The sequence below is a fragment of the Neodiprion pinetum genome, chromosome 1, assembly GCF_021155775.2.
Source record: "Neodiprion pinetum isolate iyNeoPine1 chromosome 1, iyNeoPine1.2, whole genome shotgun sequence".
NCBI lineage: Eukaryota > Metazoa > Arthropoda > Insecta > Hymenoptera > Diprionidae > Neodiprion > Neodiprion pinetum.
In genome coordinates, this window is record NC_060232.1 from 39,714,091 (window position 1) to 39,726,337 (window position 12,247).

Below are 12,247 nucleotides of genomic sequence, written 5' to 3' on the forward strand. Positions count from 1 at the left end.
TGTTGTTCTATAATCCCTCTCCGACTGCACCCCGCAGGCGCGGAATTACATATCGGGGCCACCATTTTTCACCCTTCTAACAACGATTCGCCGCTTCATTTTTCACCAATGTCCGCCAACTCACCGTTCACTACCCCAAATCATACAGTAGAGCCCCGCGAACGTCCGGGACTCGTGATATGCACACTGTACGCTTGGGGAAAATGAATCTAAGACTGCTCATTTTTTACACTAGACAGTTATGTTGGCAACACAACTACAGCGCCACCGTCGGCCGAGCGCGAAACAAACTCAATTTCAATAAATATAACGTAACCCATGACCTTTGAATCTAACCTTAGAATACCGCAGGGATAATGACTTGTTGGATTGATACGTCAATTCTTAGGTTAGATTCGACGGTCACGGGTTACGTTATGTTTATTGAGATTGAGTTTGTTTCGCGCTCGGCCGACTGTGGCGCTGTATGCTTCTTTGTGTTGCCAACGTAACTGTCTAGTGTAAAAAATTACCCGTCTCAGATTCATTGTCCCCAAGTGTACCCACAGTGTCCGCCATTAAACAAGGAGAGTGTCGAACCTACGGATCACGGATATTCCTGAAACTTTCAAAAGTGTTTCTTTGTCCCAAAATATGAAGCTGGATTCTGTCGAGTACTTTCATCCGATGAGCAGTTCTTGACTTCTATATTAACAGTTTAACGAATGATCTAATAAACGAAACCCGTTGTGTATTTTTGCCTCAAATATTGATCTTCACAGTCCTTTTCCAAAGTTACGACGACAACTTTTCATCCATTCGCGAGTAAACGGACGTTTTATTACTTTAAATCCATCGTATAAAAGTGTGAAATACGAATTTCCGAAAACCTAACGGTAGGAACTATACACCGGAAGTTCCACATTATCACCCAAAGAAAGATTCTTAGAAGTTCCAGCAAATTCTGTGGAGAGTTGAGCCAGAACTTTAAGCTTCTACTGTATACAACATAATGCCGTGCACAGCATTTGCCTGCTGCAGCTGAACCGACAAATCTCCGTTCAACTCAAATTCTACAGCAGAGTGACGCGCGTTTATTTTGCACAGGACGTTACACCGCATACCTACTTCAATCCATCCAAATACATATTGGCAAATTCCCCGATGGGCGTGACTGTAACGATCCGGCGGTATATTGTGAAAGTGAAAAACTGCACCGCAGGAGGATTCCCTCTATAATATTATATACCGTGTGTACAATGGCGGGTAACCTTTTTTTCGTTTCCTCCCGCTCTCCCTCTCTCTCTCTCTCTTCCTCTCATTCACGCACGAGTGAGCATTAAATTTTTCCTTCTTTTTCTGGGAGTTGGGGGAGCCATTGCTCTTGACAGACGAGAAGAATGCACGGATTGATCGTAATTGTTTCCCGACAGATTGTCAAACGTTTCGTGAAAAATTTTGAATAAACGACGAGGCTAGGAGATTTTTCGAGCGATCGATTAATTATCAGCAATGGTCAATTCACAGCCGTCGCGAGGTAACGAAACGATGATTTTCGGGAAAAGTAAAGTAAAACGATATTTATTTCCTCCGATCTGAGGTTTGGGAAAACGTCTGTCGCCTCTGAGAGATTTCTCGATGATGCGAGGATAGACGAAAGAGAGACGAGGGGGATCAGGGCGCTTGGGTTATAGATCGATCAAGCCACAGCAGTTGGACGTCAAGAATGCGATGTACAAATTTGTCGAGGGCATTCTATTATGAATTCCTAAGGGATGAGTAAGAGTCCAGTCCGTGAAGATATTGCCCGTCTCACGCCACTCTCGTCTTTACGGACCTCATAGAAAGAGGAGCGGGACCGAAAGGCGGGTGAGGAGGAAATATATTTGTATACTCAAAGGCATCCGAAAAGGAACGAAAAATATGCTGGAAGAAGAATTCACCGGGTAAAATGCTTTAACGCTGTACCTATTCAATCTTTCTCCCTCTCTCTCTCTCTCTCAAAAGATAAATAAATAAAAACAACAATTAATCATGCAAATTAAAATTTGTTCTGGGTTGAATGATTCTAATTAACAAAAGTGGGTCAATCGAATAAAAAATTCATTCATTGTATAAGAAATATTTTCTGAACACGATAAGAGAGCGATTTATATCTGCCGATTAAATCCTCTGATTTACACAGCTGAAGAATATCTGTTCGGTTAAAAGTTTACGATCATCTTTTCACAGATTAAAATTTTTCTATAAAATCGTTAAAAAATCGACGAACATTATAAAAATATCCGAATAAATTTTCCATCTTCTTCACGATCAATGCATGCATCGGCCGGTGTTCTGCGTCTGTATAATTTCACGGAAAACTTTCCAACCAGCACAACGCATATTTCTGTAAGAGAATTGGCCAGCTGGCTCAGTCCTTTCGAGCAGCGTTCGTCGACAGGTATAAAGTCAGGCGATGCGATGCCGAGGCGTCCGGCAGCGTTCGGTTGAGTCAGGTTCCCGCGATTTGATGGCTTTTTCACACTAGTCAGCAGGAATGGAACGGAACGGAACGGAACCGAACCGAACGGAACGGAACGGCTCGTCCACTGCCCGGTGAATCACCAGACGCTTGCGCCAAGCGATAAGCGAAGGTAAATGGGTCAACCTATTTACCAGTTTATGACTCGTGCTTTTTATTCAGCCCTCCCCCACCCGCTCCTTCCTTTCCCTTCTTCTCTTCTCTCTTCACGGTTCAGATAGGCGGTCTGCAGGCTCAGCTGCGCCTCGTATGCACAGATTTACACGCAACTGCTCTGCGTGTGTGCATCAAAATCGACCATTGTCGTTTATCGCTGTACGTACATATAATTGTGTTCGTTTCAGGTTTTATATACACATACATGTGCGTATACGTATATTTATATCAGTGTATGTTGCAGTGTGTCGGCGCGAAATCAGTCCAGGGATCCAGCAACAGGGCATTGAACCTCTTACCGCCCGAGAAGCGAAGGCAGTACCTTTTAACTGACTTTTATTATTTACCGCGAATAATTGATAGATGTAATATAATTTATTGAACGAAGGGTGAATAAATTGTATGAGCGAGTTTTTCAGATGTTAATAATTTTCTGTTACGTTTAACATATGCTTGTATTTTTTTATTTATTTTTTTTTTCTAGAATTTATAGATAGTATATGTAGACGTTTTTGTTATAAAATTATCGAAAGATACATGGAGTGTTTCTGTACATAAAATTTCTCTACGAAGAGGATTGAAAAATTAAAAACACGAAAAATGTTAACGATGAAGTTCGTATGAAGCAGGTATTCAACGAGAAATATGTTAATTTTATATTTTTCGCATTAAAAATGGTCGATATCATGCAATACTTGGTAATAATTTTTGTCTTGTGAGCGTGTATAAAATCGCAATGTCCGCAATATTTAGAACCAGGGAATTTAACCGCGGATCGAAGAAGAATGAGAATCGAAATTACATACGGAATAGATCTCTAGAACACAGCTCGATACATAATTTAAGAGAGCTTATGGAGAGATTTCACTATTTTCTCCACAATTTTTTACGTCAAAACACTGCTCGAAATAAAAAGCGCAAGTTTTTTTTTTTTTTTGATTTATTTTAACTATCTTTGTCTAAGATATGATTAAATTTACTATTTTCGAATTACTCATTTTTTAAAATGTGAAAAAATTTACAAACATTTAGTGAAATACAACAATATTTTTCTGCTCTTGTCGAAAATGGTGTTTTCGAAAACAGCCAAAGATACGCTATTTTAGAATGTGATGATATTAAAAAATAATAATAATTCAAATAAATTTTTAATATGAAAATAAAATGAAAAAAAAAGAACAAACAATGACATGAGAAAAAAAAACGTACATTTTGGAAATCAAAATGTAACGAACGTATCACGATATTAAATATTTATCACTCATACATATTTGTAATAAACAATTAAAGCACGCATCTTTTGCTGCAACGAAACCTCGAATTTCGACAAGGTTTCAATCCTTCGTTGTTATATTTTACTACATTTTCCAGAATTATTTCTGATTCCTAAAAAAAAAAAAAAAACAAATTAAATCATAACACAGACAGATGTTGTTGAATAATCTTATCAATAAATAGTATCGCACTTTCCTGCTATAACTTTGACGTGAAAAATTCCACGGCAAATATAAAACCTGAACATCCGGTCTGGATCGATACCTATCTCACGGAATGCACCGTGAATAAAGTATCTAAAAAAGACTAAAAATAGAAATACGAGAATATCGAAAAGTGGAAGGATGCAGGATGCAGAAAAGGACGGAAGTTGTCGGTGCCGAGGGCAACTTGATAGACGCAGGGCGTGAAACAAGAGTCGGAGTGTACACCTATGCATGAACATAACATAAAATAAAGGACTTGAAAGGAGAAAAAGGAAAAGGGAGGAGAAAAAAGGTAAAAATTTGCAAATGTAAAATGCTCGTCGTCACCCACCGTGACGCCCTTTCACCGCATTCGCATTGTTGCTACAACCGACGGAATGACGAAAAGCCGCGTCGGAGGGATTGCGTTACCAAAACTTGTGGTGTGCCCTTCTACGCAGCCGAAAGAGGGAGAGAGAGAGAGAGAGAGAGAGAGGGAATCACAATATCTTAGGTCTAATAGGAAATGAGATAAACAAAATAAAATTCAAAGAAATCGTCTAACGTTCTGCAGGTTTAATTCTCGCTTCAGGTAATGGGCGGAGCTTTCGTCTGCAGACCGTCCATGCGAACCGCAATATCATGAGAAACAGGCACAGAAGTATCCAGAAAACATTCGACTTTCGAACTGTTTTTTGTTGCCTGTGTTCAGTTTTTCAATCTTTATCCTTTGCACGTCTGTCTTTTTTTCGTGGGGCTGGGGGAGGGGATTTGGCTTCACCTTCCGCTTCCTACTCAACGAACCGCGTCGTGACCTATAAAAATTATGCACCGTAAGAAAACCTAAAAGTAAAAAAAAAAAAAGAAGAAGAAAAAAGGTCTCTGCCTAAATAATAACAGAATTTACTATTATCGTAAGAATCGACGTTTAATTGCAAACAGATTTTACTATGCTCGTGAAGATTTTGTATCTTCGAATAACAACAGTTGCAGACAGAAGAATAAGGATTCCAGATACGAAATTTGATAATTATAATATCAATTAGCTCTGTACAGCTCAATATACATACAGGTTTTATTTATTATTTTTTTAAATATTTTGCCGCTGGTTGATAAAATTGCAAAAATCCTTCTGAGATTCTTGGTAAATAACAATCGGGTAAAACAATTTTTAATCTTCCGATACACGTTTTACTGTATAACAGCTTGCCAGTCGGCAGGACTATATAAAATTTATATAAAATTCTATCAAAATTTCCCCACGATACGTATAAAATATACACATCTGTATTATTTTCAACATAGAAAATCAGGTTATAGACGAATGCAAATTTTAAACATTCGTTCGACACAACCGCGGATTAAGTTACGGAAGTTGAGTGTCCATGAATATACAATTACACGTTTCGAGCAGACGAGGGGCTTGGGTGAAATTTCTGTAATATAAGCGGTCTTCAACAGTCGGCGCGACGCAAACCGCCGAGGCACGTATCAAACGATTGAGACATTTTGACAGTGCAGGCTACTAACGAGCTTTTAATCACAAACTTATAAGCTGTAATCATTACAGGAAACGTCGCGCCGCCGCGGATCGGTTCCGCCGAATATCCACGATGTACCCACAATTACAGCGAGTAGAATCGAGCCGGACACAACTTGTGTCCCAGTGACTCGAAGACGAGAAGACGACGAGCCGTGATGCGTCAGCGGCGAGAAGTTCGATTTGAGCTTCGGAAGTATCGAGACGAGTACTTCAAATCCACCCGTATTTTGCTTGGGATCGGATTATTATCCGGCGTATTTCCGCTCTCCCGAAACCCCGAAGGTCTATTCTTGGTCTGAAGTGTGCAGTTAATTGTTTAATTTTTTCTTTATCACCTTTATGCTCTGCTTATTTTTTACACTTTTCATATTTATTTCGCAACGTGACCGGTATAGAACACTTTTCCGAGTACACCGTAATAAGTTGATAATAAAAACTGCCGACTTGACTGTTTTATTAATCTCAAAGTTCGATGTGTTCTTGCGGCGCAATAACTCTGCACTTTGTACCTGTGTCTGTGTGTGTGCATGTACGCATAATCGCTGCAGTACAAAAGCAACGGAAGTAGCACCGCGAGGTGCGTTTTGTTTTCGTTAAAAATCACGAATCGCCACGTATACATATATATATATATACAGTTGCTACGATTTCAACTGCGCATATGAAGCTATTTTTTCGTCGCTCCGCATGGCCTGTAATAAAAATTTTCCCTCCCAGGCCTACCTTAGTTATACTGCATTTCGAACTGTGTACACGCCGAAAGAGAAATATTGTCGATTTTACATCTCTCGTAGTGAATATGTGAGCACGGCATCTTTCTTGAAGTTAAATCTGTACAGTAATTGTGGCAATATTTACAAACCCGATAATCAGAGTCACAAAACCGATAGTAAAATTTACAATATATGTATATGTGCTTAGGCACATCTATCGGGATTAATGTATATTTGACTCCAAGAAAGTGCTGTCCATTAAAATCTACATTACATATCTTTTCGTGCACGATAAGCGTCACACAGTATACAGGGACAATCTTTTGAAACTTGAAAATCAACCGCGCAGGCGCCGAATAATTCAATCTCATTGGTCGGCGAAATATTTCCGCATCAATATTCTTGTCCGAGATGCAGGCGTGCCAACGTACGGAAAATGTGTAGGTTTGAATTTTCAAAGAGCATAAGCATTAAATTCCGACCGTTCTTTAAAGAGTCAACTTTCCGAACCGATAACAAATGCTTCCAAAACCTTTCCGAGTCGCTGCCTCGATTATTTGAGATTCTAACCTCGAAAATTCATATCAACCACATCGCCGGCAGAAACAGTTTGACAGCTGAGAACTCGGGATGGCCAGCCTGCGCGAACAGCCGATAAAACTCGCGCATGCGTGGTTAATTTTATATGATATAACGCGTTGAATCATGCAGCGAGGGAAGTACCAGATAATCAGACTACGATAAAGTTTTTACAACGTATAAATTTTCCAGCAGGAACTTTCCAGTTCCAATGGACTTCGATGAGGACCCTCTACTCGGTCCTAGTCTACCTTCTGACCTCCTGCATGGTCGGGTACTCGACTTACGTGAAGGTGCGTACGAATCGCTTCACATCTTCGCTTCTGATTCCGGGTTACTTTTTCACAAACGTTTTACAGTTCCTCAACTTCGAGAAGCCCGAGCTCCCCTTCGACGAGTACCTCATCACTCTGATATTCATATTCGCTCTTTTCCCTCACTGGTTCTTTCAACTCGTCAGCCTGCCCTCGAGCAAAGGAGTCGCTGAATACCTCACGATGTGGACTCGCTTTCAGGTACCTAATAAAGACAACAATCCCCCTCACCGAGAATTTCTTCACCCCCGACGTCTCTGATCCTCCAGGCGCACTTTCATCCTCGGCGTCTATTTCCAGAAGCACTTCCTAACGGTGACCGGAAGCCTGATAGAGCTCGACTACAGGGCGAAATTCATTGCGGCTCAGTCGGTTGGCACCGCAATGGCCGTAGGCATACCGATATCGCAGACCGTCTTGCTGGGAAGTTTTACCCTCCTCGAATCCTTCGGATTCTACCACGTCCTCAGCCTCCATACCTTCTTCTGCGTCTGGTGGTCGTTGCAGTGCAGCGCTTTCGTTTGCTCGGTAAGAACCATGCGGAGGACCATGAAAAAGGTGGGTATTAATCTATGGATGTTTGCTTTTTTCCTTGGGGCGGGTTTGAAATTGCAAATTCGAAATATTCCCGAAGCGTCGAATTCTAAATTTTCTGACGGCGAAACTTTAAGTCAAGAAATCAAACTTTGACGAAAGCTCAAAGTTTCGCCACCAAATATTTCGGAAGCCGGCGCTTTCGGAACTTTTTAAATTCGAAACTTCAACCCCGCCCTTTTTCCTCGAGCAATAGGCTCCCAATGAAAATGTTGTACTTCGTAACGATTTCTAACGGTACCGTAAATGTACTAATGTCTAGACCTTGTTTCAGAAAAAGAAAAAAATACGTCACCGAATTACGAAAGTATCTACAGCAAGTATAACATGTTGCCTTTTCTCAATCCTTTTTCTTATGCGTTCAGGAATTGACGGAGAGCTCGTTTTACGTTGACATAAGGCAGTACAGAATGTTATGGATGCACATTTACATGCTTATCGAAAAGATGTCATCGTCGGTCAGCCACATTTACGGACTGTACTCTCTCGCCCTTTACATGAATCTTTTCGTCTCGGTTTACTGCACGGTTTCGAAAATCTTGAGCCCCCAGGAAATCGTCTTCACAGCAAGGTTCGTCGGGTTTATTGTCTGCATATCTTACTTCGGCATTCATCTCTACGGTTTTTCCAATTCCGCTTACAATATGCACGAGGAAATGACAAACGCCGTCAGAAACGACCTCCTCGACATCCGTCTTCACAGACTGTCAAAATTTAACGCCAAAGAGGTAACGTGCGGTACAAATTAGCCAGCCGTCTAATTGAATATACACGCTACTCTTCAAACGATTTTATTCCATTAAACATAGGTCGAGTTTTTCCTCGATACGGTCAACGCCAGGAAAGTTGCACTTGTAGTGACCGGAAATCTCACGATCAGAAGGAAAACCGTCATCGAGGTGAGAAGTGTGAAGTCGATTTTCCTATAAAATGGTTGACAATAATTTATCAAACTCGATAAACTCGGACGAAAAAAGAACAACAAACTGGAAACGAACAATCGAGTCTGTAGAAACGGTGTGATATGATTTCTGATTAGTTTTTTAGTACAGAAGGTTCAGCAAGAAAATAAATAAAAAATAAAAACGAGTTTAATACCGTCAAACAAATGTATACAGAAATTTTTATCTTGATCAACGCTGCGGTGAAAATCAGCCGCAACAATTCCGGGAAATTTCATATATTACGGTGGAATAAATTAATGTCGCGATAGCGATAGCGTCGATTTGAATAATTAATTACACACATCGCGTCAAATCTTTCTACAGTTCGTTTATTCCTTTGCGTTTTCCCTTGTTCTTTAATTCTTGCATAATCAATTATGCATCTGAACGATTTCTTTTTCTTCTTCTTCTTCTTCTTATTCTTATCAATTTCGAAAACCCAGATCCGATGCCTTTTTCTTTCCAGTACGCTTCTTCGGTGGCGATGTATTGTCTCGTTCTGCTTCAATTCAAGATCGCTTTACCAAGGACGTAGGTACCTAATCCAAGGTGAAGAATTGAAGAAGAATGGATTGACACGATCATTTGGGAGCAATGACCTTGCAAGTAGTATCGTTTGGCATGTATCGATAAACTTAGCCGTGGATTGTGAAGAAATTTTGATATTCTTCAGCCATTAGATTCGCATTATGAAAAGTAATTTATGGCCCCTGTCGCGTTATCGAAACTGACCGATCTCTACCGCGAAAAATGGCTTTTCGTGTCGACCGATCGAAGGAAGTTACGAGCTGTGATGTTGATTCGAGTTCCGAATTAGACTCAATCGATTCAGGACGACGACTTTACTCGACCTTACAAAAATCACTCAGTTATGTTCGGTATTGAATTATTTATTCTCAACGTTTGGAGTCGGCGAAATAAAATGAGTAAAATGGATTCGCGAATGATGGCGTCTTGAAATTTTTGGAAAGTAATTTTAGTTTCTTATGATTGCAGACCGTTGAAAGAGTAAAAATTATTAAGGCTATTGAAACGTTGCATGTTAGTTTCAATTTATATATAATCCAGATTAATTGAAACTTTTTCGCTTATACGTACGTTTATATATCGTATACCTATTATACCGTAAAGTTTCTTCGTGCAGTATGGCCGTGTATACAATTTTCAAGGCAATAAAACATAATTTATAACAATTAACGAAGCTTAATTCAATCGCGCTCATCACGCGAATAGAACATCAAGAGTTTCACGTGTAATGCGGTTTGTTCAAGTTTTTTCGAAGCGAGAAGGGATGAATTTAAAATTAATAATCAACTGTAACACTGCGATAAAAAAAGGACTGCGACGATTTGACGTGAAAATGAATAGACGAAATTAATTTCAAATACTCGTCTTGATTCGAACGATTTTCATACATCACGTAGCATCTATCAAATTCTCACCGAACTACCGACTCCGATCTGACTTACCGACGACAAATTCAACCTCCTGGCTTACCGTTAAAGACGGTAAGCAGCTGCAATCCCAACGTTACCGACCGAGTCTCAAGGTGTTTCCAGCGTCTTCCAATACGCGCTGTGATCGCGTTTGCTTTCCAAGCGACGAATCGACGAGTGCTGCTGGCTGCTGTGCCGTTGCCACGTAAATAGAAGAGACGACGTGTCCAAGTAACTTTGCGGTAGAGAAATTTTTCACAGAGAGATAAAACTAGGAGGAATCAAAGGTATGTAATTTTTTCCCCATCGATGATTAACCAGCGTTATCTCTTTCTTTTTTCTTTCTTCTATTAACTCAGACTTTCCTTGAAACATAAACCGCGTGTGTTACGAGAAATTCAATCGAACGACGGTCGCGGCAAGTGCCGTCAAGTTTTTGACCGACAGATCACTGATTTCCGTCTAACGATTTTCAGATGATCACCGACGTCCAGTTGGCCGTTTTCTCGAACATCCTCGGGGTGACGCTCTTCTTTTTGGTGGTTCTCTTCCACTATATAAACGCTAACTATTCGAAATGATCCGTCGGCGAAATGGAGAACGCTACCATAACCTCAAACATGAAAACGCTCGCCGTGAAAAAGTTTCACAGCTCTATGAGCACTCCATTCAAGATCGTTAATGTAAAATTATCAATTTCTTTTGTACACACACAACATTCTTTTACGCAATGAAAGTCGTGACGTTCCCTGAATAAAGAAAACTCATTTCATGTATCGCATTGATTGTGCGTTCATCATTTTCAGTGCAATGTATTAATTTGTTTCCTATCTCTGTAATTTAATATCTTCATATTGTAAAAAATAGAGAAACCTACTGCAGAGATAGGAATACGAATTTTTAAGCTCAGCGAGGTGGATTAAACATTTTTAAAAAATTTCTTTTAAGTATGTCCTCATTTTTACAATCGTAACTTGCCTGGATAAACGATGATGAAAAAAAAAAAAAAAAAAAAACAAACAGAAACGGAAGTGCAAAAAAAAAGAACCACAACCATGTCACGTTTCGCAAAAACATAATAACGTGAAACGTTGCATCCTGTTTATATTACACGTATAATATATCGAGTATACGAAGAAACTTTGTATCATATTCCGCGATTTTCAATTTTGATTGAAATGCAGTTCTGCGAGTATATAGATAACAGTTGACTGGCAAAATCACCTTCAAATGTCCCATCATGCAAGCATCAGACGAGCAACAAAGTCGCATAGTCAATGAGATGCGTCCGCAGCAACGTCAAAATGATGTATATAAAAACCCAGGTTGTATCCATTATTATTATTATTATTAACATTATTATTATTACGATTATTATTATTATACCTACAAGCATTAGTTGAACGAAAATTTAACGTCACTGGTAAGAAAACAGAAAACTGCAAATGAATGGGATCGTTATAACTTCGGAAAGTTGATCAATTGCATGGATTTCTTTATTACTTTTGCGGAATGTTTTGTATACATTGACAAATATTTTATACGATATCAAGCTTGACGGCTTTTCATCAGTAGAAGCAGAAGCAGTAGAGTGCGCAGTCTCGTTGATTTAGCGCTGTGTTTCATTTTTCTATCTTCTTTGGTTTATTTATTTATTTATTATTTTTTTTTCTTCTGATCGTCCCTAACAAAGTTCTGTCAGACACAGTCGTACGGTTAGATCGTACGTTATATCCTTACTCGTTTTTCTTTCCTTCTTTTCTTTTGTTTTTTTTTTTTGTCCTTTTTGTTAAACTTGACGTTGTATCTTATTCCCCGTTTCGTGTTTTTATCTTTTTTCATTCGATTTCTCATTCTCGTATCTCCTTTTGTTTTTGCTGGTGAAATTTTATCATCGACATCCGCATTCCCCGCCACGATGTTATAGACCCACCGCGAGTAGAAACGGTGCGGCCTTGTCTGCTGTGTCTGACATCAGTCGCAATACCATAAAATTAGTTTCTCC

At 39.6% G+C, this 12,247-nt stretch overlaps 3 protein-coding genes across 3 annotated transcripts; all 3 read left to right on the plus strand.

The window, feature by feature from the left end:
• The first annotated feature begins 2,409 nt into the window (after positions 1-2,409).
• LOC124224864 (gustatory and odorant receptor 22-like) lies at positions 2,410-8,058 on the plus strand. The gene is made up of 5 exons (XM_069138196.1): positions 2,410-2,615; positions 7,147-7,247; positions 7,314-7,469; positions 7,569-7,826; positions 7,945-8,058. Exons 2-5 carry the CDS (start codon positions 7,176-7,178, stop codon positions 8,056-8,058), a joined length of 600 nt encoding a protein of 199 aa, XP_068994297.1. The 5' UTR covers positions 2,410-2,615; positions 7,147-7,175.
• Positions 8,059-8,130: 72 nt separating this feature from the next.
• On the plus strand, positions 8,131-9,404 carry LOC124212664 (gustatory and odorant receptor 22-like). The gene is made up of 3 exons (XM_046612976.2): positions 8,131-8,590; positions 8,672-8,761; positions 9,273-9,404. The coding sequence occupies exons 1-3, from the start codon at positions 8,273-8,275 to the stop codon at positions 9,339-9,341; spliced, it is 477 nt and encodes a 158-aa protein (XP_046468932.2). The 5' UTR covers positions 8,131-8,272; the 3' UTR covers positions 9,342-9,404.
• Positions 9,405-10,718: 1,314 nt separating this feature from the next.
• On the plus strand, positions 10,719-11,023 carry LOC124216475 (dolichyl-diphosphooligosaccharide--protein glycosyltransferase subunit 4). Its single transcript, XM_046621033.1, has one exon. The coding sequence runs from the start codon at positions 10,719-10,721 to the stop codon at positions 10,821-10,823; it is 105 nt and encodes a 34-aa protein (XP_046476989.1). The 3' UTR covers positions 10,824-11,023.
• Positions 11,024-12,247: the final 1,224 nt, after the last annotated feature.

Bases quoted from the DNA above. Each gene is read 5' to 3' on its own strand.
- LOC124224864 (XM_069138196.1), top strand. From the start codon at position 7,176: ATGAGGACCCTCTACTCGGTCCTAGTCTACCTTCTGACCTCCTGCATG. The intron at 7,248-7,313 runs GTGCGTACGAAT...AACGTTTTACAG, and splicing joins GGTACTCGACTTACGTGAAG to TTCCTCAACTTCGAGAAGCC. The intron at 7,470-7,568 runs GTACCTAATAAA...GTCTATTTCCAG, and splicing joins CGATGTGGACTCGCTTTCAG to AAGCACTTCCTAACGGTGAC.
- LOC124212664 (XM_046612976.2), top strand. From the start codon at position 8,273: ATGTTATGGATGCACATTTACATGCTTATCGAAAAGATGTCATCGTCG. The intron at 8,591-8,671 runs GTAACGTGCGGT...CATTAAACATAG, and splicing joins CAAAATTTAACGCCAAAGAG to GTCGAGTTTTTCCTCGATAC. The intron at 8,762-9,272 runs GTGAGAAGTGTG...TTTTCTTTCCAG, and splicing joins GAAGGAAAACCGTCATCGAG to TACGCTTCTTCGGTGGCGAT.
- LOC124216475 (XM_046621033.1), top strand. From the start codon at position 10,719: ATGATCACCGACGTCCAGTTGGCCGTTTTCTCGAACATCCTCGGGGTG.